The sequence below is a fragment of the Bactrocera latifrons genome, unplaced genomic scaffold (assembly GCF_001853355.1).
Source record: "Bactrocera latifrons isolate USDA-ARS-PBARC rearing strain unplaced genomic scaffold, ASM185335v1 scaffold_73, whole genome shotgun sequence".
NCBI classification, from domain to species: domain Eukaryota; kingdom Metazoa; phylum Arthropoda; class Insecta; order Diptera; family Tephritidae; genus Bactrocera; species Bactrocera latifrons.
The window spans coordinates 1,313,996-1,341,052 of NW_017537412.1; the positions used below are offsets into that span (position 1 = coordinate 1,313,996).

Below are 27,057 nucleotides of genomic sequence, written 5' to 3' on the forward strand. Positions count from 1 at the left end.
TTTTGGGATTTATTTTGGAAATATATTGCGTTTTCAGCTACTTGCTTCACCACCACCAACAATAACAACAACTGCGAGATATGATTTAACAACAATTTGGAGCACTAGTAGTGGTGATAAAGATAGAATAATATTTCCTATTAATTAATTACGTTTTAAGTCTTAGATAGAAGTGTGGGTAAAAATTTTTGAAAAAAAATTAAATATCTTTTTCTTGTTAAATCTTCGGTGTAACCAAAAGCGTAAATAAATATATTTTAAGGTTGAAGAAAACTTATTTTTATACTAAGCTAATCTAGAATTACTATATATGAGGTCGTACATTTTAGTCTCAAAATATATTCAAAAACACAATTTCCAAGCAAATAGCAACCTAATGTGGATGTAGCATAGCGAAAATGGCTGATGGTATTCATTGCGTTGCCGTGACTCGATGCGATGTTGCATTAGCATCCACAATTCAGTCCGTTTTCGACGGATGTTCTCACGCAAACGCCTCAATTAATATCTTTAAAGACCGTCTGTTCCACCGGAACAAATTCATGATGCACCAAACCATAAATACCGAAAAAAATAATGAGCATCGCTCTGATTTTTGAGTGGATTTAGCGTGGTTTTTTTGGTTTCGACTCATTTTCCCCTCCATTCCGATGATTGTTGTGCTTGTTTGCATGTTAAATTCATAAAATAGTGTCTCATCGGCAATTATAATGGTCTCCATGAATTTGAGATTGATTAAGCCTGTCCAAAAAGACCTGTTTATGATACGCTTTTTGAAAAAAAAAAATAAAAATTCAACTTTATCGGGACGAGTCTAGCGTTTCAGACCCAAATATCCAAAAAAATCATTCGAACGGACTCGCGAAAGAAAGTCAACTCCCTTTCCATCTCTCTAACACTTGCCCAGAAGAGGCACTTTTTTAATGTTTTCATCAGTTGAAGAGCTCGAAGGTCTTCCAGAACGAGACACGTCTTCAACGATCTCTCGACGGTTTTTAAAAGCTTCGTACCCCTCGTAGTATTATGTTTTTGATAAAACTGAACCATCGTAAGCATTTTCCAACATTCGCAGTGATTACGCAAACAAAATTTGGTTAGAAACAAATTTGAGACAAAAGATCTAAATGAGTCCATGGCGGTTCTTGATTTGAGGGCTTACAAAATCCAACTAATGCGAAAATTCAAAAATGATGCTGTAATACAGCCCTAATGTTAATATCAATAAGGAACGCTATAGAGTCACGTTTAATTCTTTTTCAATCCTGATTTGGTGGATGTTGACTTGGACGACCTTTGGTTCGAACAATACGACACTATTGCAATACAACCAACGAACATGCCATTTATTGAATAAAGGTTTTGGTGAGCGCATTATCTCGCCTCGTGGGTCTATGCTGTGACCTTCAAATGGTGCGATTTAAGACCGTTGAACTATTTTTTGTAAGATTATGTAAAGACGCTTTTCTGCATAGATAAACTCGAGACGATTGATGTTTTGCAAGAGAATATTCGGGGCGTTCCTGTTGACATAAACCAAACGTCTAAAAAAATACTCGATACAATAGTTTGCTTGAAAATGAAGGGTGATCCGTTTAAAAGGTTCACTACTATTTTAATGAAAAAATACAGATTCTTCGAATTTAGTGTAGAATGTTTATTATCATTTGAAGGAACATTCTTTGGCATTTATTTTATGAAGATAATCTCTTTCAAATGTTGACTGGGGTTATGTCTCAGATAGTCCTGGCCACAGCAAACCGTTATTTATTCTTTATGAAATGGCAGTTCTTGAATCTCTTCAGGAAGTTGGCTCTCAAGATGGGAAATGGCGCATTTCCATGATAAACAACCCAGCCAAACAATACTGAACAAAAATAAAATCACTACTTGGCACGACTTACGCCGGATCTGTCAAAAAAATGCTATTGACAAATAACCCTTTGAATAACCCTTTCTAAATATTATTAGAAGGTCTTTCTTGGGATTACTCAACCTCAAATAGTAGAGCTCTAAAAAATAAGTAGTAAATATTTTGCTTGCGAACTGATTTCTCAAAAAACTATTAAAATAAAGTCTCGAAAAATTTTCACAGTTATTTCTTTTTAAATTTCTTAATCTTTATTTATAAAAATTACAAACAATCCGATTTCGACATCTTTGTTAAAATTTAATATTTGTTTGCCAATTTTCCTTGAATTTTTTTTAGTCAAAAACAAATCCGATCATTACTAGTTATTTTTTGTACATATGTTATATTTTAGTAAAAATATGTGCTATTCAATATAATTTTGAGGTTAAGGTCTTTTTGAAACAAAATTTAGATATTAAACAATTTTTATTTGCTCTGTGCTGGTACTGGATAAACTGCTTGTAACACGCCCCCTCCTCCAAAACACTCCTACGCAATTATAGTATCTATGAGTAAGTATTTTAGAAAACAAATTAAAGCAAATTTCATATAAGTACCTGCACTTTTTTATATAAATAAGTTAATTAAAAAAAAAAAATAAATATTTTCTCAACTATTTCAAATAGTTTAATCTTTTTGCTAAGCTTTTAACAGTAACTAATATTTTTGAAAATGATAATTTTTAATAAAATATTAGTAGCTTCCTTAAATAAATATTATTAATTAAACTTAGAAATGTTATTGTAAATATTTCATTCCATTAACTATGCATTTACATATACATTTACTAAAATAAAAACTTGCACGCAATTTCACTCCGCATCACAACTTCACAAGCCCATAACACATTTCTCGCCATTTCAGCAAAAAATTAATTATTCATACTATTTTTCACAGTGTAAATTCACGCCATACACAAAGCATTGCATACTTTACGGCACTCGCGCACACAGCATGACTAAAATCAAACATTCTCACAAAAATTTTACCTGTACCGACTATGTCCCTCTCATATAACAATTGTCTCTTCTCCCTCTTCACCTTTTCGCAGCGCAACGAAGGCACTACGGTACCCTTCTATCGCCCCCTGCCGCTACCACAACAGCATTATCGTCCATCTAGCCCGACCTACAGCGACAGCGGCATTTTCTCCACCATCAGTAGTGGCCTTAACAGTTTGTACTCGAACATTTTCGGCTGATCTTTGCTCTCTTGACTCGCCCTCTTCGTCGATATGAAAGTGGCCTTTCTGCTGCTGACCTTCCTCATCGTAATCACCGTTATTCACATCGCCAGCCGAGTGGATTTCGATTCACCACAGTGAGGTTGGGAGACGCCGACGCAGCAGGGCGTGTGGGAAGGGCAGTGGCGAGAGCAATGCACTACTCTTAGGGGTAGTAACGTACAAAATAAGCAAATAAGTTGTATGACTTTTATCCGTAATCAAGTTAAGAGAAAATAAATGTGTAGAGGAGAGTGAACAGTGAAAATACACTGCCTGCATAGCGTAATGGTACATTCGAATTACCTGTATTGTTCTAATAAATCTCTAAATTAAATAAATTATTAAATTGTATGCGAGTTGGAAATTCTGAAATATTTTTGTAAATGCATATTTATCTGTATAAGCGACAATAATGGCGTTCAAAAAGCAGCAAAACGAAAATATAAACATATTTACAACAACGTATTTATTACACAACCAGTACTTAGCTTTTAAAATGTTTAATATTAGTTTAGTATTTTAAGGCTCTTTTGTCCATCGCAACATTTGTTGCAGACTCAAATCTATTTCCGTTTCATAACTGTTATTGTATGTAGTTTTTTAAAACTATTCACAGTTATACCGTTTACTAATAAAGAAATACATTTTTTATTTATTGAAAAAGGGAAATATTGCGGTTTTTTAATACTAGAAGTAAGAATACGCATAGGTCCGCATTGAAACATAGAACAAGCAATCGAGGTTGCTGATTATTTGCATTTAACTTCGATGCCTTGAGGCCAATACTGAAATCATCAATTATAAACATTTCTTTGATACCTTAATTTAATATTCTTTGTCCAATGTTTTGAGAAGATTTTTTCTTTCCTACAATGTCTTCGTTATTACCTTCACCTACCCATTAATGGAACGTACTTTTATTTTCGACTAAGCAAAAAATTGTAAGACTTTATTCATTATTTTAAAATTATTAAATTAATTTATTTTTCAAAATCGATGTTATTCCGCCCAAATCTACCTTGGCCCCAATAATCTTACACTTATTAAAGTAAGTTTCCGGAATGGTCTTCAATGCGCATAACGATTCAAGTCCTCAATTGACGACGATTTCCCCGGAGCGGTCCTTTGAGTTTGTTGAAGAGCCAGAAGTCCCACGAAGTTGAATCTGGCGATTGTACGGTGGTTGCGGCAAGATATTGGTAAAAAAACTTGGCGAAAAAATCACTCAAATAGTGTTTTTTGTGGACGGTTTGGACGGTCGGAAGGAATTCGGAGTGCCCCACATCTTGATAATCGAAGAAAACTGTCAACATAACCTTGATTTTTGACCTACTTTGACTTGATTTTTTCGGTTTCGGCTCACTTTTGCCTGTTTCTGAGTGGTAAGCATAGATCCAAGTCTCTTCGCTAGTGATATACATAGGTTTCATGACATAGTGGTAAACGGATAGCATTGTTTTAACGCGAAGCTGTTTGTCACAAAACTTGAATAATTTTGGAACCAATTGTGCTTTTACTTTTCTTATGCCCAAATGATCTTTCAAAATGGTTTTCACTGATCGTTCCGAATGTACAGCAATGCCAGTAACATCTCTGACTAATTTTATTGATCCTGTTTGAAAAAAAAAAACCAGGGATTTATAAAAATTCATATAAAATGTAAAATTCCTCATATCTCTAATAATTATTTTTTTTACACAAAATATTGTTTTAATTATCCCTACTCGATTTGGTATAAAATGTTATAAATGTTGAAGCATCAGAAATGATGTATGAGTGATCAAGTTTTCTATGTTTTTGTCCGATACAATCCGACGAAAGACCACAATACCGTTCTATATAACAAATAATGTTTAAGCTCGCTTAATATTCGGTTAAAAAGTCAATCCAAATCCATTTAAAAGTCAACCCGAAAACGAAGCCTACTTGGACAGCTGAGAACCAGTATATTGTGGCAGTGGAGGAGAAAGTACCTGAAGGCTTTCATCTCACCTTCCTCCATACAACTTTGACTATTAGCATCCGACAGAGATTTTCAGTCGTACCACATGCACGCCTATTCGACAATGTAAGAGAACTCGTAAGATGGCGGCTGAGAATAAGCAGTCACGCTAAGTGTTTTCTTGAAATTTTTTTTTTCTATTATTATTTTCTAGTTTCTCAAATCAGAACAAGAAAAGTAACATCCCATGTGTATATGGTAAACCGAAAATCCAGATTCTAGATTGCCCAGCAATTTGTAGAAGCGTGCTCAAAGTCCTAGGTTCCATCTACATGGAAAGGGATGACATCACTTCAGTCGAGCCCAGCCAGCTCCTGGCATTGTTTATGATGATGGAGCACTGTGATATAGGAGAGGGCACAATAGACCATAGGTCGCAGTGCAAAGCCTCAATTATTTTCTATCTTCCAACTATCTAACCTCGCTTTCCACTTAATCTTAGTATTCTTAAGAAATTCGTGCTGTATGGTAATCACAAACCTAACTATGTATGTATGAACTCATTTATAAGGACTAGTGTTCGCAAAGTTTAAGGTCTTTTTTTTAATGGTGAATATAAACTGCAAACCCAAATTAACTCTCTCTCTCCTACCTTTTTTCTGTAATTCATTATATTCTTGCTACTCAAAAATTGACTGAAATATTCACTCTTCGGCTCTCTTATAACTCAATTATATAAATATATTCATAAGTATTTAGTCCTTCAACCCCTTTTATAACCAACTAAGCATATTTTATAGCCAACTGTTCCCTAACCATATGATAAAGCCACCACCTGCGCAGCTCACTAAACCAATCGACGAGCATTGAATGCGATAACTCAAAGCCAGCAGACACGCATACTTCTCTTTGCACTATTCCCTCAAAAGGGCAATTTCAATATTTTAGCTATTTTCAATTGCCATTTGTATTACAAAAATTGTTTTTGAATTTCGTTGGCTCAGGCAGCTTTGTAAGTTACTTCAGCATTGAAGAAAATACGAAAAAAAAATTATTATTCAGTCGTGAATATATTTTTGTCAATTTTACATTTACAAAAAGTTTTTTTATAACACTTTATATTTGATAATTGGTTTTTGCAATTTTTGTATTGAAAATTTTTGACAATTCACCAGGCGTCTGTGGAACACACCAACAACTGAAACAGAGAGTAACTGCATTGGTAAGCTAGAAACTGAAGCAGTTAACGGCAGACGAACGAGAAACGTACGACGGAAGAGCCAAAATTGAAGCGAAAATAAAAACTATAAAAACTCTAAAAACTGAAGATGAATGAATTCGATGGTAAGAAATTCTACGGATTCTCGCTGCACGATGATCCCGTCTTGAGCACGACAACGAGGAATTTCGAGTTTAAGGTAAAATATAGCGAAAATAATTTGAGGTTAGAAGCGGCTGAGCAAAACTGCGTAGTATAAAAATTCTTTTTTCATGAACCGTTTTTTTGTTTTTACATATATTATTTTTGTTAGTATTTTTAATTCATTACATTTTAAAAACAATATTTCAACTAACCCTTCGTCGCAGTACACACGCCCCGAGCATTTGGAACGTCTGATACAGAAGGTACAACAGACCGATCCGGACCATGAACGTAATCGCAAAAAGGAAATACTGAATCGGCTTTGCAAAGCAAAGAAAATGCCATGCATCAATGATACACACACACCCTACCGACGTGATGCGGATGTCGAGACGCATGTGTCGCGCGGTGACACAGGCGGACGTGTGCGCAACTTAAGTGACACGGAGATCAATCAGCTGATCGGCAAAGTGAAGAGCTATGGCGACTTGCGTAGACAAAACTCAACCGACACCTATGCAAAACCGAAAGAGACCACGAAATCCATGCAACCATCAATGGCATTGAAAAGTATACTACGCAACTCGGCAAATGATTTTCCCAGTGGCAGCGGGGCGGTCGAGCCGCGTCAGTCGCCGAGGGTGCTCTGTAATCCGTATGAATATGGCGATGATAATTGCGTTGGGGATGGTGATTTATATGGTTCGGAACCCACTTCGGAGGATCAGATACTCTGCAATCCATTTGACTTGCCTCACGAACCGCTTTACGAAACACACGCCATGCACATGCCACATATGCGACGCGAACTGCATAGCGGTTTGTGTAAATTACCCGATGTGCCGGAAGAGGATGAACTGTTCGCATCGAGAACTGTAATGCCGACGGTGGTTGAGGAATTTCGTCAACCGCAAGCGAAATGGGTGGAAATCTGCGCGAAGCCGGCCATGGAGACAGCGCATTCAGCTGAAATAAGGTTCGCCGAATTCTCGGAGAAATCCGAACGTTTGCCGACCAATGTCACCTACACAATGCATTCGCATGAGCTGCAATTGCCCATACAGATCAGCGCGCCGGAAATGATGTTGAAGAATATGTCGCCACCGCCGAGTTTGCCGAATATGGCGCTCACCTATGCGCTCAACAGTTACGACGACAACCCGTCGACTTACGAAATAGAGGATAGCGATTTGGAGTACGAGATGCTGGAGCGCGAACAATACACAAAATATTGTGGTGCGCGTCCCATAACCGAAGAGTTAACGAACAATTCGAATGGCAGCGGAGGCCTCGCAGAGTTTGTCGAACTCGAAGTATGTACGCAATAAATCGAAAAGAAACTCGCACCAAAACACAAAAATAGAAATTGTGCCGTTTATTTTTATTTATTTATTTAATTGTATTTGTTTACATTTTTTTGTAGTCGGAAATTCCAAACATGAACTTGAGTTTCTTGAAGAATGTCTCACCATTAAGATACTCTGATTTGACCGACGAGCGCGAAGAAGACAAGAAAGCGGCTTTGAAGCAGAATGTAAGTGACATAAGACAAACAAATAAATATTCAAAAATAATGCATATTTTGATTCGACCTTCTCCAGCAATTTAAAATGGTTGTCAAAAATCGCAACACGAAATCTCCCGCACCAACAGTGGAGAAGGAGCCATCTATCGCAGCTAGCAAAGATACCAAGAAGAAGTGCGCCAAAACGAAGAATAAGCCAGCTGAAGAAGTCAAACCAAATCCGCGCAAAAAGTCAACAGCCCGTAGTCCGGATACCACTTCGCCCGCTGAGAAGTCTTCGCTAGGCACACCACGTTCAGGTGGCAAGAGATCCTCAACAACCACACCGAGACCACATAAGGAGCGTAACGCCCAATTGAACCAAATCAGTTCCAACGAGTTGCGTTCCATGAAAAACATAATTTTGACTAAGTCTATTGAAGATTTGAAAATGGAGAAAATGGCGATTTTTGCAAAAATGACCAGCACACAGGAACGTATTATCGAAACGCTGGATAAATTACGGTATGTTTTAATTTCAAGTATAAACTTAGATAAATACTTCTTTAGATGTGGGGAATGTCTCTCAAAAAAGGCAGTGAACTATTTAAAAGTTCATATATCGTTTTGACTGTATCCTATCAGCCTCTTTGGCTTGGTCGAAAGATAGAACGTTATAGTTTCCCAACCCCTATAGATCTTATCTCAATACAGCCATCAAAGGGAGTACAAAGTCATAATAGCAGAACTAAACTGTGCTTTACGCCTCGAAATTGTAGATAATCAAAACTGATGCACCACTGAGCCTCGTTTCGGAATGGTCTAGAAATTCAAGGAAATAATTTATATATTGGACATCACACAAGCCATTGAGGTTAAGAATATATATGGAAGCTTATCAGTTTAGCTTTGGTGGGTATTAAAAATATTAGTAGAAACGGGATTACTTCTATAAGTTGGAATTTAAATTCATGAAATATTGACATCTAAAGAAGATGGGAATGTTTCTTTGAAAATAACTGACAGGTTCTCATCTTTGGACAAGGGTCAGAAGTGCCAACTAGGGCCGTTGATCCTAAGTTCGTTCCTTGTTAACGACATGTATGCAAATGAGACGGCGCTGGTCGTCAGTAGAACGTGAGGAACCTCCTTCTACCATGTAAATAGTTCTTTAAAGACCCAGCAGTCATTCGAAATAGAAATAAAGTTTCTAAGAGACGTTTTTGGAACGGAAGATATAGTTAAAGAGACCCACGAGAATTACAGCCCAATAGTGCGTGAATTTTAATTCCATAGTCCAAGCCGGTGTGTGCTAGATTATCCGATTTGGATCTGTTAGACCTCTTCTTGTGAAGAAATGTAATGTGACTCACGCTGATGAACCAGTAAGAATTGAGCAGTTAGAAAGGAATCTTCGCCTAATTATGTGCAAAATAATGCCGCCTATAATAACACAAGTTTTTCAAAACTTGATTGAGAGGATGGTTACAGGCTTCGAACTAATAAAGCCAAATATTGATTTTTTTTACTTCAAAACAAAATTTTGACATACATTTCCTTTTCTTCACCATATTTCATCTGCTCATTCGACCTAACCTAACATTTCTATTTCTATTGATGACACTCATCTCTTCTATTTCATCAGCATAAGCTTACTGGAGCTCTACGTGCCGGATAGTCATTATGAGAAGACCAGACGTCAGAAGAACGCCTTCGAATTCTCTGTGAGATTCTCGCGTAATTTTCTCTATCCCTTAAAGGGCATGGTAATGCAAACACTTTTTTTTTTTTTATTTAAAACATTTTCAATTTTACTTATTTGGAAAACACCATTTTTGATAGATCGAAGATCTCCGTGTTGTTTCGGTAGAGCAACTCTGCAGTGCCGTCTCCAATGAGGCTACACAGCGTGTACATAACATATTTACGCTCATCCATCAATCACTGCAGACATACTACAAACAACTCCGTTACTTTCTGCTCGATCAGGTGCCGCAAAAGCTGAACACGCTCATCGAGTTGGCCAGCACCACAGTGAGCATTTGTTTGGAGAAGCAAATCTTCGATCGCAACGATGCAATAATCGAGTGTCTCAAAGAACGTTGCGCCAAGTTTCTCGGTTTCTTGGAGGATATGCACGAGGAACGTTTCCTTACGGCACGCGATAATTACCGTAAAGCAAGTTTCGACAAGGTGTTTTCACATTCCTTTCTACAACAGATTTCAATTAATATATTATTCTATTTCTAAAATCACTACACTTCCAGACTGCCTCCAATTACAGCTTGAAAATGTTCATGAACGATCTGAATATGTACGAGCCGAAGCTGGTGCCGAAGAATCACTACAATCACCGTCGCAAACCGAAATTGCGACGTGTGCTGAAACCGAGCACAACAACAACGAAGGCAAAATCAAACACCGAAACTGCGCCCGTACCGCAAACATCCCAAATGGTAATCACTAAACCGGATGGCGATCAAATTTCCACGCATATCAACGATTTGGCAAGGAGTTCGGTAAGTTTTGGATATCTCGACTGCAATAAAACTTTGCCCAATTAATGCTTTTTTGCCACCACGTAGGGTCTCTTTCAAAGCGCACAGAATATCGCTGTGGATCCGATTGCGCCACCAGCCGAACCGAGCATGAACTCCGAGGAATTGCCGACACTTAACAAGGCGCTCATTGAGGCACTACAAACTGTGACAAAGGAACAAATGCGTCAGGTGCTGCAGCCTATTATGCAAACTCTCGGCTCGGTGATCGAGAAGAAGGTGAGTACACAAACATTATTTACCGTTAATATATTTCGGGTCAATCTTTCCGCACTGTGCATGACTGCAAAGTTTTGCATATAGCCAAGCCTTTAACCCTTTAACTCTATTATGTATACTCGTATTCTAGAATATAAGACTCGAATACTTAATGCCAAAGTCAACGCCAACGTCGACAACCGTTAAATACTCATTTGAGTTGTGTGAATCAGATGTCGCAACCGAGCAATAAGCTAAATGCATAAAAACGAATTGCAACGACCGCAAAAAAAAAATATTCGAAATTCGTAGTGTAGTAGTAAATATTCCAGTGTTACATAATTCAAAATCGTATTTGTGAAAAGTACTCAAGAAACAATTATTCAGCAAACAACGAAAGTGGCAGCAACGTCGGTGAAAAACAAAACGTCGAAAATGCAACAACACTATAAATGCATTGATTCATAGAGTGAATGGAAATCGGCTGTTGAACTCGTTCTAAGTATGAGTTCTTTATCAAATATGTTGTCTCTTCAAGCGTTTGACAATTTTTTCCTCCAAAATTTACCCCGTTTCGAAATTGTATGTTGTTTTTTTTTTTTTGTAATTTCGTGTTCGAAAATAAATTTACGGTGAAAAGTTAAGTTCCCTTTTTTTGCCGAGGCCCTGCAAAACAGAAAAGTTGAAATCCGGTTGAGATATCTCTCCGAGGGGAAGGAAATTATATTTGGCAAGAATCTTTATTTCGAGTGAAGTCTATTTATTAAATAAATATTTGAGGCGGTCTTTTAAAGTGGGTTTCAAGCTTGCTAGAAACGCAATCATAAGTATGAAGAATCGGAAAGGAGGGAACTGTTATATAGTAGGCAGCATTCCGGAAGATATTTCATTTCTGAAGAAGTAGGAAGTGAATCTTCAAGGCAAGTTTTTAATGCGAAAGCATAACAAGCTGTGCATTTTAAGACGGAGCATTTTCTAAAATTTCGTGAAGATATCTCGTGAAATGAAAAAGTTTTCCACTTAAGTTAACCATTGAGTTTGATGGCAGCCACATGCTAGAATGATCCGATCTAAAAAAGTTCTTTTGGGATTGCAGCATAGCCTCTAAATAACAATGTATACAAAATTTCGTGAAAAAGTTTTCGGTACAAACACTTTATCCGGGCATTAAGATCACATGGCAGCTTGTGCTCCACTGGTCCGGTATCGACAATTCCGGCAAATGAGCAGCTTCTGAGGAGAAAGGGGCGTCTGCAACATTCCAGATCGACTTAGGAACTAATTCGCGTACATACAAACAGACGGACGTAGCCAAATCGACTCAGCTCGTCACGCTGATCATTTATATATAAACCTTATACGATCTCCGACGTTTCCATCAGCGCGTTACATACTTCATGTTAAATTTAATATAGCTCGTTCAGGGTATGAAAGACTTATCAGATATCTGGATTGCAAACACTTTTGAATATATTTTCTTCGTTTTGAAAATTGATACCAGTTCAAAATACTATAAGGAACCAAATTCTAGTCCAATTCGCTAATACTTCATACAGAGAAGGCCCTTTACTTTTGGTGCCATCCATCAGAATTTGAGTATTTACTTTTTCCTGTTGAATAATATCCTTATCCATCCCTTCTTTCAAAGTGAAAACAAAATATAGACAAAAACCTCCAGCGATGTCTCTGCACCAGGCATTAAAAAAGGTGGACATGATTAAAGAAAAAAAAAAATCCTACGAAAGAAAATTTATTTCTCCGAATTACCCACTCAGTACCAAATAAATATTAACGAAATATTACAATATGGATATCAAATTAAATATTTTCAAATTTATGTTAAAAAAGTATTGATATAGGCTTGGAATTTTTATACAAAAAATTAATAAATTAACCCAACACACTCAGAAGGGGTTTAAAGGGCTTAGAAAATACTGTTTCGGGTTTGCTTTAGAGAAGGATTGCCACCTACGTTAATTGTATATACAAAAAGTTTGTAACAAAACATCAAACTAAAGAGGTTTAAGATATGCATATTTCTGATGAAAACATTTTGGGTAGGGTTGCCACCCTTTACTCTATTAAAAGAGTTCTGCATTGACTGAAACAATTAGCAGTCCGGTGGTACAAGGTCAGTGCTATTTGATAATCAAAACTTCCCAGCCAAGCTCTCTCAGGTTTTGTCCAATCATCAAAGACGTGTGTGATCTAAAGTAGTCCTGATGGAAGATGTAGCCCTTTCTGTTGATCACTTCTGGCCGTTTTTTTTTTTTCAATTGCTTGCTTCAATCTCATCAATTCTTGACATTAAAATGTAGAATTAAACGTTCGATTAGGCTGGAGCAGCCCATAGTGGATGACTCCTTTCCAATCTCACTTAACAAAATAACCTTTTGATGTGACAATCCTGGCTTTGCGACCATTTGTTGAGCTTCACTATGACTTTTTTCGCACATTATTGTCGTATTTGATCCACTTTCCGTCTCTGTTACCACTCGTTTCATTAAATCTGTCACAACAATCCGTGTGGTACCCAAACAGCGAGCTTCTTTTTGCAGCCAGCCTTTTTTAAATAGTTCAAAACCGTTTGATTATGAACGTTAAGTTTCTTTGCGATGTCATGGCTTATGTAACAATCCGGGTCACTCTTTTTCATAATTTCATCAAGTTTTTCAACGATAGGTCGAACTGATACAGCATCCTCTCTGTGAACTTAGCAAATTTCATTGGTGGCTTGCGTGGCACTCTTCGCTTACTTATACAAATATTTGAAAATATTGACATAATACGAAAGACTTTTTCGAACACCCAATAAGTCCTAGCGGGTCATAAGTTCTTGAAGAGACTTGTAATATTTAGATCGATGCGGCTTTATTAATAAAAAATATAAATTTCTGGAAGGTTTATATTTTCTTTTTTCAAAATTGAATATCCGTATATATTAAAAATTCCCTCTTTTCAAACGTCTGCTGTTTGTTTTGTTGTTGATTTTGTTTATTTATTATTATTTTAGATTCTTTACATGGTCATGCATATGGTGATACATTTTCAAGTATAATTTATATATGTATATGTAAATAGTAAAACTTTCAATTAACTTAATTTGGAAATATTACGAAAAATTGTTCATGCGACATTTGTTTATATATTTGTAATTATTTACAGTTGACAAACCGACTTAACGTTAAAAAACGCAACTAATTTTCAAAAAAATTTAGCCAAATATTATTTCTATAAGTTTGAAAACAGCTGCTTTTATTAGCGTATATTCGGTAAACTTATAAAAATTGTTTTCGAAAATTAGCTTAAATATTTTTGAAAATTAATTACGTTGTTGTTGCCAGTTTTGCTGTCAGTTTAGCTTGCTTTTAAAATATTTGCAAAATGGCTGGAATGTTGTTAGCATTTTGTGTTTATTTTTTGGAATTTAAGTAGTCCAGTGTGGTTGAATATGCTCATAACTCAACACAATGTTGCTGCATAACAGTTATAAACTAATTCTACGGTTTCGAGGCAAATTTGCAAAATACTAATTTTGGGAGGCGAGTATTAAAGTGCTGATATTTTATATAGAGAACTGACTAAAAAGTAGAACTTTCGAATTTAAATTGAGACGAAATTTTTTGTTCTGATTAGTTGAGTTTGGAAGAAAATGAAAATCGCAAAAATGCAAAAAGATAAATTTGTCACTTAGGAATATACGAACCAATGCAATTTACATGATTTTTAGTAAAAAAAAGTCTTAGGAATATAAAAAAAAACAATTAAGTATAATTTTTTTCTTTCTCCAAAAAAAAAAAAAGAACGAGGAAAAGTGGAAGAAAGGAAATTTCTTAAAACGAATCAAACGCAAATAGAAGCTTGTGGAATAAATTTGTCTGCAGTTATTGTGTGAAAAAGCAACAACAAATAATTGCCGGTTTTTAGGTTGGAACGTATGACATTTGTATAATGCCAGGGAGCTTTAATAATGCCAAGGAGCTTTTAGTGAGCTTTTAATGCAGCAGCCCGAAAGAACGACACACAGCAACCACTTTGTCCGTCCGGCAGTAAAACATTTCTCGGCGTGTTTGAGTGTGTGTGTGTGAGGGTGTCTACAGCGTTCGGTGTGGATTGTGTTGTGTGTGTTCATGTGAGTGTGTTGTATAGTACATACATACATATTTATACTTTTGATTAACTGAAGACTTGCAATCGTTTCCTTATGCGTAGATTCCATTCCTGGTATTCCTGGTTAGTAGCGCAGCAATTAGAAAAACAAAATCAATTCTATTTTGCATATAAGATTCTTCGCTTTCGTTGCTTGCATTGTATATTATTTCACTTTTATCCCATTTTTGTTATTTGAGTTGCCTTTTAAAAACTAAATTTTTCAGGTAATTAAACGCTTGCGCTCGCCGGCGCAATCTATCTCTCTCTTTCTCTGTTTTCATCTGTGTCTCTCCCCTTCTTGCTTTTGTCTTTTTATCCATGGTCCTTAGTATTCATTCACATTATTTATTATTTCAATTTTCTTCCTTACGGCTGGCTTCTAAGCTGAGCACTCCGTGCACACCGGTTTGTTCTCCTCGACTGCGAATATGCTCGCCGTGATGGGGTTGGCGCATTTCTGTCATCGAAAAAAAAATAAACATAAATACCATTTACTCCCTTGTATTTGAGAGTGGCCACTCACCTTGCATTTGAAGCAGTCCCTATGCCATTTGGAATTGAGTGCCACAATCGCGTTTTCTGTTATGGGTTTGGCGCAGCCGGCGCATCGTGCCGCGAATAATTCCTCAAAGTCTGTCTTGCAGTAGGCGCGTCCATCGCGCTCATAAAATGATGTGCCCACCAGTGGCTTCTGACATGGGCCGCCGCACACGAAGCAATCTTCGTGCCAAGTCTGACCGAGTGCCTTAATTGTGCGCTGCAAGCGAACAAAGAGAAATTATTTATAATGAAAAAATGGAAAATATTGATTCGAAATCTAAAATTGGCAATATATTCTGACAGAGTAGGGATCCAAAAATACTGTCCGAGATCTGCAACTCTGCTATCGAAAAATAAGAGAAGATTACCTATTAACATTACGATATTGAGGCTTCCCACCCCACTGGTCAAAATATTTATGTTCAATCAACGCATATTAACCATATGAAGATTGAAGGATCCTACCCTATCCTATCCTATCCTAGAACCCAGAGAAGTTCGATGTTCGCTCTTAAATGTATTGAAGACGTAAGGCTTAACTTCAAAAGTTCTCAAGTCAATCAATTTTTAATTTCCTATTCTTACTTTCATTCTCCGAAAGCCATTTTTAATTAACAGAAGTCATTCTAAACCGTCATTGGTTTTGAATGATCAAAACTTATCTACTCCCAAGATCCTTTTATTTGGTACATACATAAATCTCATTTTGTTATTCTGTCCTAGTTCGAAACCAAATTTTCTACTCATTACTGCAACCCAGATACATAGGTTCTCATTAACGATTCGATTTTAAGACAAAATATGACAAGATCTTATTCATACGATCTTATTAAGGATACTTATTAAGGATGTTCCATTTTGAAGTTCCTGCTTTTTTTAAGTAAAAAATATAGAAACTTCAAATGTTGGTGGAGTGGAGTGTTCATTATCATTCGAAAGAACATTGGTTTTCATTCAATTTGATGGTTACGTTCTAATCGGCATCATTTTTGAAGAAATATGGACCGATGATTCCAACGGCTCACAAACCACACAAAACCGTTTTTTTTCTGGATGAAATGAAAGGTCTTGAATCTCTTCAGTTACCCTTCGTCCCAAATGCGTGATTATGCTTGCTTACATACCAATTGAGCCACAAATAGGGCTCGAAAACATTGAATCTTCTGGGAACTTCTCGCTAGGGAAACCCGAGTGGCTTCAGTTCTTGCATTAGCTTCATTTTGAAGGCTTTCAATTTGAAATTCCGACGCAAAATGCGTTCCATACGTCAGTTCCAGTTGCTGCGAACGGCGCCGAATCGATTCTCCATGGTCTTCGTATGCACTCTCAGCTACGACTGCTTTATTTTCTTCACTACATGCTGGACGTGAGTCTATCCGGTCGAATATTATCCAATAATAAATGCTGAGTCTCAATATCGTCTTTATTTTGATCCGATAGGACGTCATGTCTTCAGAACGCAAAAGATCTAAAATTCCTGTATCATAATTTAATAATGAAATCGATATTACCGTGTTCTAAGAATTTCGGTGGATTCACCAAACTACTCAGTCATGCTTAATTTACTAGCTTTCAACGTGCAACGAATATCGAAATTAAAGAATCGAGATCAGCGGATATCCACACCTATATTGATTTCGTGTAATATTTATGTATATATAATATATATATATATTATTATTATATATGTATGCAAGCAAATAAGTAACATAAGCCTGCATATACTGAACCTGCACTCATATTTGCATACAAACCTATTTCAGTTATCAATCAACGCTGCGGTGACGTACAACACGCGCTTACTCAGCCTTGATTTTACCAACAAGTATTGTTGTTTTTATACTAGTGGCTATATGAGAACTTCATTCAACCAAGTGCTGACGAATTCAATCTGTCTAAATAACAAGCAGAAGACTCCCACACAAATCGAAATAACCGAATAGTCTGCCCACACTGTAAGCCTGCCGCGCAAGCGCGCGTGCTGACCGCCATGTGGTCATTTAAATACACATTTATATACACACATCTGTACATATTTATACGCACATATATAAGTATATGGTATATATAAAACATTTGCAACTGAATGTATGCGTGTGTGACTTTATTGCTTGCAGACGCGGCTATAAATGACAATTTTTATTTACTTTTTATTTTCAAGTTCATATTTATTCCTTGCTATTCTATTTCAAATATTTTCATGATTACGCGCACCCAGCAACGAACGCCAAGCGATGACAAATAATAACAATAAGAACAAAACTAAAATCAGCATTTGGCATAAAGCATTCATTCGTGTTTGTTATGGAAGATGCTGGGGCTGATCGGTTTGCCTTTGCTCTGAGCTTATTACGGTATAGGTAGCAAATGTGATATTTATTGTGCTGGCGGGAGGAAACGCCTCGGTGAGGCATGATGCGGTCTACGAACCGCAACCACGTCATTTCACATGAGTCGACAACTGGCTTGCAAATTCTGCAGCAGCATATACATACATGCATAAATAAATTCATTTTATACAATTTCATTTGTTCTGTGTTCAGGTGCATACCCTATAGGAATATTGGAAAGAGAACTCAACAACAGAAACCCAAATGAATTATTAATACACTGAAACCCCATAAAAGTCTGTAAAATTAGTTGCTTTGAAAAATTTTTTCTCAAAAATATATTTCGATGTTCTACATTGTCTAAGCAGAGCTGGCCTTTGTTAGAAAAATAATTAAATATATTTGTAGAAATTTGCTGGGTTAGGTTTTAACTCACATTTTAGGTCCTAACCAAGAATACTAAACTATTTCTGTCCAGATGTAGGAATAATTTTGTCGAGGACCTTAAAAAACTTCACCATGCCTAGATAAACCTTTTTTTGATTTATGGAGCAATATGTTTCGGAAGTTTGAAGAAATAAAAAACATTTAAGAAACTGTATCGCTGCTTATGGCGTCTACTGAGAGAGGAAAGTGCAACTCTAGACCTCCAAAATATATATTTTTCTGGTCGCTAAAGAAAAATTTTGTATATTTCGAGATACTACAATGTCTTTGTTGTTGTAGAGAATGATACTGAAGTAATTTGGAGGCATGGTGCCGAGTTTACAGTCATTGACCGGTTATAAATTTGGGTCCGTTTCGCTGCGAGATACTACCATCATAGTTAATCTTCGAAAAAAGGAATAAAAAAAATGAATTATTATTAAATCATTTCATCTTATATACACAAAGTTCATTTAAAGTTTCCGTAAATTTGAATTCTTATCTCAGATTAGACACCAAATTAATTTTGCTCGAGTTCGCACACTGTTAATGGTCTACAATGAAATGGTTGGTTCGTTACTAGTTAAGTGAATACAAATTTTGCTCTATCGCTAATACCAGTTTAGACTGAAATCCGTCATGGCTTCCCTCGAATGTAGCGCCAATTGACGATTGTCTTTAACCCCAAATATTTTGAAAAATGTAGGTAAATTTACTGATATTCAGAATACTCAACATTCCAATAGGGTAATATTTAACGGGTCTGTTATTTACTTCCAGTTATAAAACACCTTTATATACATATATTTACGGAATATATGTATTTGCTTCGCAAGTCAAAGCGGACAAAATCGAGTTAAAACTTAATCGGAAAAACTTAAGTGGGAAAAATTTCACTGTTTCTCTCAAAACTCAATCTATATCACATAAATTAACGGTATAACGCTTGTATCGCTTGTTGTCACCTAAAATGTAAAGTAACGTAACACAACTTTTCAGGAGAAAAAGCCTTTATGCTCCGCCTCTCTCGTTTTCATAACAGTATTCTTATTGAAAAATAATTTAACTTGGCTATAACTTGGTTATATGGATATGATGTTAGAAATAGAAATATTTGTAGACATATGTATGTTATATTTTGTAGTGGATCCTAATCAACAAAAACACAATTTCAATGCTTTTAATGATTTGTTTATTGTCTGTTCGGTGGCGACATGGTGTTTATCTTTAAAATCAAAAAAATCGAGTTATGCTTAACAGCTGTTCATATTCATATTTACATATTTATATATACTTTATACATAGCTTTGCATGTATATAATTGCATTTGTTTGTTATTTTCCGCGCTATCAACTGCTGCTTGGCTATGCCTCAGTAATAAATTCTAATTGTTAGGTAAACATATTATTCAGTTTTTTTTTATTATTTACCACAGTAATTGCGCTGTCGGAATGAGTCACTGCTTTTTTTATTATATATGTATATAGTATTATGTAAAGCTTTAAAACGCAAATATTTTTTATAAAAGTCAACGGTCAGCAATTTAAGTCACTTGAGCTTTAGAATAACTATTTGATAGGCGCTAAAAACGTGAATACATACATACAGACAAAAGGAGAGGTATGCGCATATACAAGATATAAAAAATAAGTATCTAGTCTAATTGCTTTTTGATAGTGTTAGAAAATTTGTACAAAAAAAAAAATTATAATCGCAGATTAGTTTGTTTCGTTGTTTTCTATCGAAAACGTGACACTATTTTCTCTGGTCACAGAGTACTACTGGCTAACTAATACTTATACATATAATATATGTATAAACTAGGGTCGAAGACGACAAATATAATAAATTACTAACTTTCTTCAATTTGTATACACAAACATAGCTGAATGTATGATAAACTTCTCAATATCTTAGTAGTAATTTCGAAAAATTATTTATTTTATTTCAAAAAAGTTTTTTTCGATTGTCATTCCAAAGAGTCTTTTGAATTGAGCGTTCAAGACAACTTTCTGGATTGTTAATATATTCAAATGTTTTCTCTTCTTTCGATTATGTTTTATATAGAAAGTGTCAAAGCGATCAAACTTAGATAGACCCCCACAAGTTAAGATAAAATGAATGAAGGAGACGAAAATCTGGTCGCTGTTGGAATTGTTTTGACTTTCAGCAAAAACTACATAATAAGATACAACTGTAAAACACACATCTTGAAAAGATCTTAAAAAAGTATTTTCAAATACAATCAGAACTTGTCGTTATTCAAAGTCTGAACCGTGTATGCGAATTTTCGTTACCAATCATATATGTAATTTATGTACTATATTTAGTTTTAATGAGAAATATACAGAATACATTAAATTTTCCATCATGCTTTTAACGTCCGGAAGGAAATTTGGGAGACCCCGTAAATACTATACCAAACACTATATAAACGATCTGTGCCGATTTTCCATGCCCGTCTGCTTGTTTCTATAAACCCGTACTAGGCGCACAGTTCTTGAGATATCCATCTGAAATATCTTCCGATATAGAACTACTATAACAGGTCATTTGAAAAGTCAACGGCCTACCGTAATAGTAAACGCATTTTGTTGGCAAAATCTGTTTTTTATTCAACATACATAGTCCCTGAGAAGAGTAAAGAGTATTTTGCTTATTATAGCGATCCTCCAACTTTTCGATATAATTTTTGTTGTACGTTTTGCCCTTTGCTCCAAAGAAGGTCTTAGCTATCACCTCTTCATTCGATCGAAATTTCTTTCCAGAGAGCGTTCTTTTTAGATTTGAGAACCAATAACAGCCGTGAAAATATTGTAGCTGCGGAAGCTATTCGAAGACCAACTCATTTTTGCCATGCTTTTGACTGACTTGTTACATGGTGCGTGGTATTGTTGGAACATTTTCTTTTGCCTGATACGCGGACGTTTTACGACGATTTCGTTCTTTAAACGATCCAATAACGCTAAGTGAAGGTCCTTTTTTTCAAGATAGTCAATGCAAATTACACCATGCGCATCCTAAAATTCAGGCGCTATAACCTTGCCTGCCGACAGTTGCATATTTTTACGCTTTGGAGCGGGTTCCTCGTGTGCAGTCCACTCGGATGGCTATCGATTGGACTTCGGAGGCAAAAGATTAAGCCATGTTTCATCCATTGTCATATATCGACGCAAAAACTTGATAACGCTTGAATAGTTCAAAATATTGCCCCGAATCATCAACTTATCGTTGTTTTCGGTCAAAAGTGACCTCGCGTCACACCCATTTTGGACGAAGCTTTCTCATACGGAAATATTCGTGAATAGTGTGATTCATTTTATATCTTTAGATTAACTAATATCTCAAACAATTGCACTTTATGTCCTTTCAAAATTATTTTGTGGACTTTTTTGTTGTTTTCGTCGAGAACAACCTCTTTTGGGCTTCCTCTATGACTTTGAATGTCTTCGGTGCTCATTTCATTACGTCTAAATTTAGCATATATATACTTGATGATTGATTTGCCTTCATAATTATTTTTCCCTTCAAAAAGCAATAATTTATCACATGTTGATCTCCTTTTTATCCTTTTTTTATTTTTATTTTTTTTTCAAAAAACCAAAGTTTGTCACTCAAAATGATGCACTTCACTAACTAATGATCTGACAGCTGCCAAATTTACACACGCGTCTTTCGAAGGTTAGGGCTAACTAAAAATCATATGGAGTCAGGCGGAAGACTTTTCAATTAACTTTTTTCAAACTGAACGATCAGAATCAAGTGCTTGCATGGGACACGTTGACAGTTGAGGAAACTTTTTTTTTTTATTTATAAGAGTTTCAAAAACTTAATTTCCAAATCTTACTCCTTTTTAAGCCGAGCCTAAAAAATTGTCTTTATAACCATAAAAAAGCTATATTTTTGTTTGAAAAAATGTTTTTCTGGTTAGTTCGTGCATTATGTAAGCTTTAATTGTTAAGGTCAGCATTGACACTGCCCACTCATTGTTTACTTACAGACAAAAATAGACAAAAATTACACAAATTTGTAAATACTAGTTTGGTAAGTCGTGGCTCATAAAAATAAATTTTAATAAACTCATTATTCTCATAGACACTAGCAACTAAACCGACTATAATGACTTATGCTTGATTTCATTTACCGTATATGATAGTTACACTCGAATACCGTCAGCAACACTAAATGAGAATTTCGCTCAGCCCACACGCTTAATAAATTTCAATGAAATGTCACTAATGAATATTATATATAGTTGGGGTACTCACAACCCGTCGTAAAGCATCGCAAAATCGTAAATTATAAATTTTTACACTTGTTTAAAAAAATTGTTGTTGGATTTCATAAAAAATGTGTTTACACATTTACAATTCTCAATGCTATGTTTTCGAATCGTTATACCTTATAACTATATGAGATCTTATGAAAACCCTAAGTATAGTTCTGTTTGTATAAATATACACAACTTTATTTGAAATTTTTAAAATATTTTATTTTATTTCAGAAAAATATTTTATTTCAGAAAAATATTTTATTCAGAAAAATCAGAAAAATATTTTATTAAAAAATTTTATTTAAAAAGAAAATCATTTTTCATTGTTGTAAAAGATTTTTTTCCACTCAAAAAATTTTCAACACATCCAGTAGATATTTTTCTGCTCTTATTTATTTTTCATGATTTCTATTTTTATTTACATGTACTTCTGCACTTTTGACACTCTTGTCTTATCTTGTTTGCCCTTTCGGAAAGCCCCTCAAAGACTTCGTTATTTCAATAACTTTCAGTTTCGGTGTATTGTCGTTTAAGCTTTGCTTTGGGCTCGAATTTGAATTTCTTCACCGCTGTCATTCCACTTCGATTCACTTCAATCTTATTAATCGCATAACTTCATAATTAAGTTCCGCTCGCTCTTATTTTTTATTGATTATTGTATTCTTTTGTTTATTTTATTTTATTTCTCGTTTTACTGCGTTGCGTCAGACAGACTGGCTTGTGATTTTATTTACACACAGTTGATTTTCATTTTTTGTTTTTGCTTGCATCTTGCACACACTTATCTTTCTATCTCCAGTTTTTTTATTTTAATTTTTTTTTTTTTTGCTGTTTGAACAGTGGTGGCCATGTAGTTGGAGACATTTCAAAAGTTTTGTTTTGGGTCATAAAAAACTTCTACTCTTAGATATACCTTTCACGAGAAAATAATTGTTTAACAGATTTGAACTCACTACAAAACTCTACCGATATAAAATATAGGTTAATCAAAGCTGATGTAAATATATTGCAGTATTTAAATATATGGCTGTGTATCCAAAATAGAGAACTCCTGGTATTCGATCCTAAAAGTCGACAAAAAGCCTTGAGCCAACACAAATTTAGTTCGGCGTTAAATCTAAATTCCTACCAGCTCATTGGGATACCTGAAAGTATTAGTTCCCAAGCCTTGATCATGCAAAACAGTCAATAAGGAAGAGATGAGATGTTTCCACCTTGTTCTCTTCCCTACAACTTCTGCAGTTTCCGGTAAGACACTCAACCTTACAGCATGTAATGACCATTTAAAATCCACCAAAGCTAGGGAGAAGCTCTTCTTAATGAGAGCAAAGAGCTAACTGGATCTCTTACGATCGACCTTTGGCCGAAAGGATATTGCGATGGCACAAGAACCGATGGATTCCAGTGCAGGTTGAGCTCCTGCGAAGCACAGTAACTGATCGCTCAAGAAGAACGGAGATAACGAGTTTCTTCTACATTATTGACATTGACACCGCTTACGCGATTATAGCCGAGTTTACGATAGCACGCCAATCGTTCTTTCTTTGCGTTGTTTGGCGCCAATTGGAGATTCAAGTATAGCCAGGTTTCTTTCCAACAGGGTGAAAGTCTTCCTCTTCCTCTGCCTCACCCGGACTCTTCTGCGTCGAATACAGTATTGGTGAGCTCGAGGCCAGTATCACTGCCATCAGAGTTGATAGTTACATCTCTGAAGGAAACTGCTTTTCTTAGCTGTAAACCTATGGCAATCTTGAAAAAGGTTACAGTATTCAGAAAGTCTGGCACTTAAGTTGACAGAGGGTTCTGAATAGTATATTAACCCTGCCCATTGTTGTGGTCCTTGTCCTTGAACGGATAAAATGTCCGGGTCCGTTCCGGTTACGTAGACTGGACTGTCGTATGAACGGCCAACATCGCCCCTTTCCGACAAAAAAAAAAAAAACCGATCATACCGAAACCTGCTCAGTTAACTCGAAGATACATTGGATCTTGCCCTTATTTGACAAATGGATAGATCTGCTTGCAAAGCCGGACTTAAAAGAGTTGTCCTTTCCATTAAAAACAGATACGACTTTCGTTGGTATAGTAGAACTCGGTTTTATGCGCTTTGCTTATTCCGAAATAGTATTCGCATTACTACTTCAGCAGAATTGCAGGAGATCATTGGGTGTCATCGAAAATAGGAACTTACAGTAACGAACCCGGACTACTATTAAACTTCGGTACTACAATACTACTAAACTGAACATTGGTATGTGTGCTTAGTTTTATGGCCACCACTGTATTTCACCTATTTAAACCGAAATCGGCGTGTAAAATATTTGATTTATTTTCCATATGTTTTTTATTAAAAACTATTTGTTTGGGTGTTTTGTTAGTCTGATTGCTATATATGTACATACATGTATGTATGCATACAAAGTATGTATGTGTACGTGTGATTTTATAGCTTTACGCGTATAGTGGCACTTGTGCGCATGCGCAACATATTTATTTAGTTCCGTTGAGTACCATGTTGTCAGTAAAATTGGCTTTTTGACGCTCCAAGTCATCTCTCATAACTTTTTAACTTTCTTCTCGAGTGTTTTACAAGAAAAAGGTGTAGGCGCACATATGTACACACATTGCTAGCCGTGTGGGTTGGAGACTTTTTGTGTTACTTGAAATTGTTGCTTGTTTGCCTTTTTTGTTTGAAGAAAGCATGATGTTTTCTACTCAAAAAAAACATGACTTTAATTTCGTAATCGAAAAAAAAAAAAACAAAAAATAAATTAAAAAAAAAAAAGTGGAATGAAATCATAAAAAATAAATACATTTTTTTGTTTTTTTTTTCACGTCCACCTTCATTAAATAAAGATTTTAATGAATCATTTGCGGCTGAGTTACCAAATAACTCATTTTGCGCGCATCTGCGACAGTTTAAAGACATTGTGGAGTATTCATTAACGCCCACCACCATCTCCCTCTTAAGGACGGTGAAAAAGCTTCAAAGCGAATTTTCAATTGTATTTTCTTTGACAGCACCCAACAAATATGGACCAGAGGCTCATATTTACTTATAAACTTTATTGCTTTAAGATTAATGATACAATATGTTGAGCGATAAAAAATAACAACTTTGCCCGAAATAATAACAAGTAAGCCGATTCGCTAATTAGCCAAAAAAATTACAAAACTTTCCATTCAAAATTGGTCTACACGTTTTGCAAAATTAAAAAAAAATAATAATAATATTCTTTGAATATTCTGTATTTTAAGCGATGAGTCAAATTTCTGCAGAACAAAAGATCGCCAATCTCAATAAATTTAATTGCGTAAAGCGCTTAATCTCAGAAGCATACACACACACAGCCAAACAACAACGAGCACTTATTTCATGTCGATTTGCATACTTAGTATTTTTACTTGAGCTTAGCTTCATTTAGTTCAACGTAGAGAATACAAAGCATGTTTATGAGTTCAACTTCTTTGTCGAGGTAATTAAGGTCAAAAGGTTAATGAGTGGAAAGCAGATTTAGACTTCAAGTGAAATTAAATGTAGCAAATATGTGTGGAGCCAGAGTCTATTCTAAATAGAAGAATCAACCGGTCATAAGATAATGAGTTGAGGAGGGAATCTACGAATATATAGTTAACTAACAGACAAAAATGAGGTCTGTAATTGCCTTTATATCTGCAACCTCTACTTGATATTAATTGAAAATGAGCTGTGGCTCTCATTTATGCCTTGACAAAAAAGCTTCATTGTTGAGAGGAGAAGAATTTAGATACTTTGAAAACATTCTTAAAAATATGTCTAAATCGTTAGTTACTAAGGGTAACTTTGCTGACACCATTCATGTAAAATATTCTTTTATCCTTTTCTCTATCATAAGTATTATATAGGCTGATCCATTTCGAGATTCCCTACCTCTTTACAAAAAAAAAAAACACAGAAGCTTCAAATTTAATGGGAAATGTTCACTATCATTCGAAAGAACATTATTTGGTACTTATTTTCTGAAAATTATCTTTTTGAAATGTTGGCCCGGCTACGCCTTAGATGGTCCATCTGTTGAGTCCTATTTTTAATAACTCGTTCGAGCATTGCCACTGGTAACGGGCGAATAACACGAGTAGACTTTAGACTTTACATATCACCACAGCAAACAGTCTAAAAGGTGTGATAACACACGATCTTTGGCCAATCAAAAGGCACAAAACGGGAAATTATCTGCTCAGTAAAGTATTTCCGCAGTAAAAGCGATTTGTGAGAAGTCTTGTTGAAACCAAAAGTTACCGAGATCACGATACCCATTGAGTCAGAAATGGGTTTCATCGCTGAAAAAAATTTGGCTAGTAAGCATCGGATCTTCTTGGAACTTTTCAAGAGCCCTTATAACAAAACGATGTCGGTGGGGAAGGTCGAACGGCTTCGGTTCATGCACAAGCTGTATTTTGTGAGCTTTCAATTTAAGATCTCAACGTAAAAAGTGCCAAGTCGTTCCATACGCCAGTCCGAGTTGCTGCGAACGGCGCCGAATCGACTCCAGTATTGAACGTATTTTAATTCTATGAGTATTATATTGGATCTCAAGATAACTGATGGTCTTGCAAATAGGGAATCACATTCCAGACATTCCACAGACAGATTGCGA

General features: G+C 35.6%; 3 protein-coding genes across 9 annotated transcripts in view; 2 read left to right on the forward strand and 1 right to left on the reverse strand.

Moving 5' to 3' along the window:
* The window catches only part of LOC108976142 (carboxypeptidase D), a 49,335-nt gene extending 45,739 nt beyond the window's left edge, over positions 1-3,596 (forward strand). For 4 of the 5 annotated variants that reach the window (XM_018945067.1, XM_018945069.1, XM_018945070.1 and 1 more), the window contains one exon: positions 2,961-3,596. In XM_018945067.1, coding sequence (XP_018800612.1) covers positions 2,961-3,110 — 150 coding nt within the window. In that variant the 3' untranslated portion in view covers positions 3,111-3,596. Of the gene's footprint in view, positions 1-37; positions 2,077-2,960 lie in introns of those variants that run through there. The other variant, XM_018945071.1, reaches the window with a different exon arrangement.
* A 2,474-nt stretch (positions 3,597-6,070) lies between these two features.
* Positions 6,071-27,057, forward strand: part of LOC108976158 — a gene marked incomplete at its 3' end in the record, with an annotated part of 45,481 nt that continues 24,494 nt past the window's right edge. The window contains 9 exon segments of one of the 2 annotated variants that reach the window (XM_018945092.1): positions 6,071-6,088; positions 6,252-6,494; positions 6,664-7,752; positions 7,863-7,973; positions 8,041-8,468; positions 9,589-9,709; positions 9,786-10,136; positions 10,211-10,462; positions 10,529-10,720. In XM_018945092.1, coding sequence (XP_018800637.1) covers positions 6,405-6,494; positions 6,664-7,752; positions 7,863-7,973; positions 8,041-8,468; positions 9,589-9,709; positions 9,786-10,136; positions 10,211-10,462; positions 10,529-10,720 — 2,634 coding nt within the window. 2 annotated transcript variants of the gene reach the window in all.
* LOC108976159 (transforming growth factor beta-1-induced transcript 1 protein) overlaps positions 14,065-27,057 on the reverse strand; it is a 35,407-nt gene continuing 22,414 nt past the window's right edge. For both annotated transcript variants that reach the window (XM_018945094.1, XM_018945095.1), the window contains exons 4-5: positions 15,375-15,608; positions 14,065-15,308 (exon numbers count right to left, since the gene is read on the reverse strand). In XM_018945094.1, the coding sequence (XP_018800639.1) occupies positions 15,231-15,308; positions 15,375-15,608 (312 nt within the window). In that variant the 3' untranslated portion in view covers positions 14,065-15,230. The remainder of the gene's footprint in view (positions 15,309-15,374; positions 15,609-27,057) is intronic.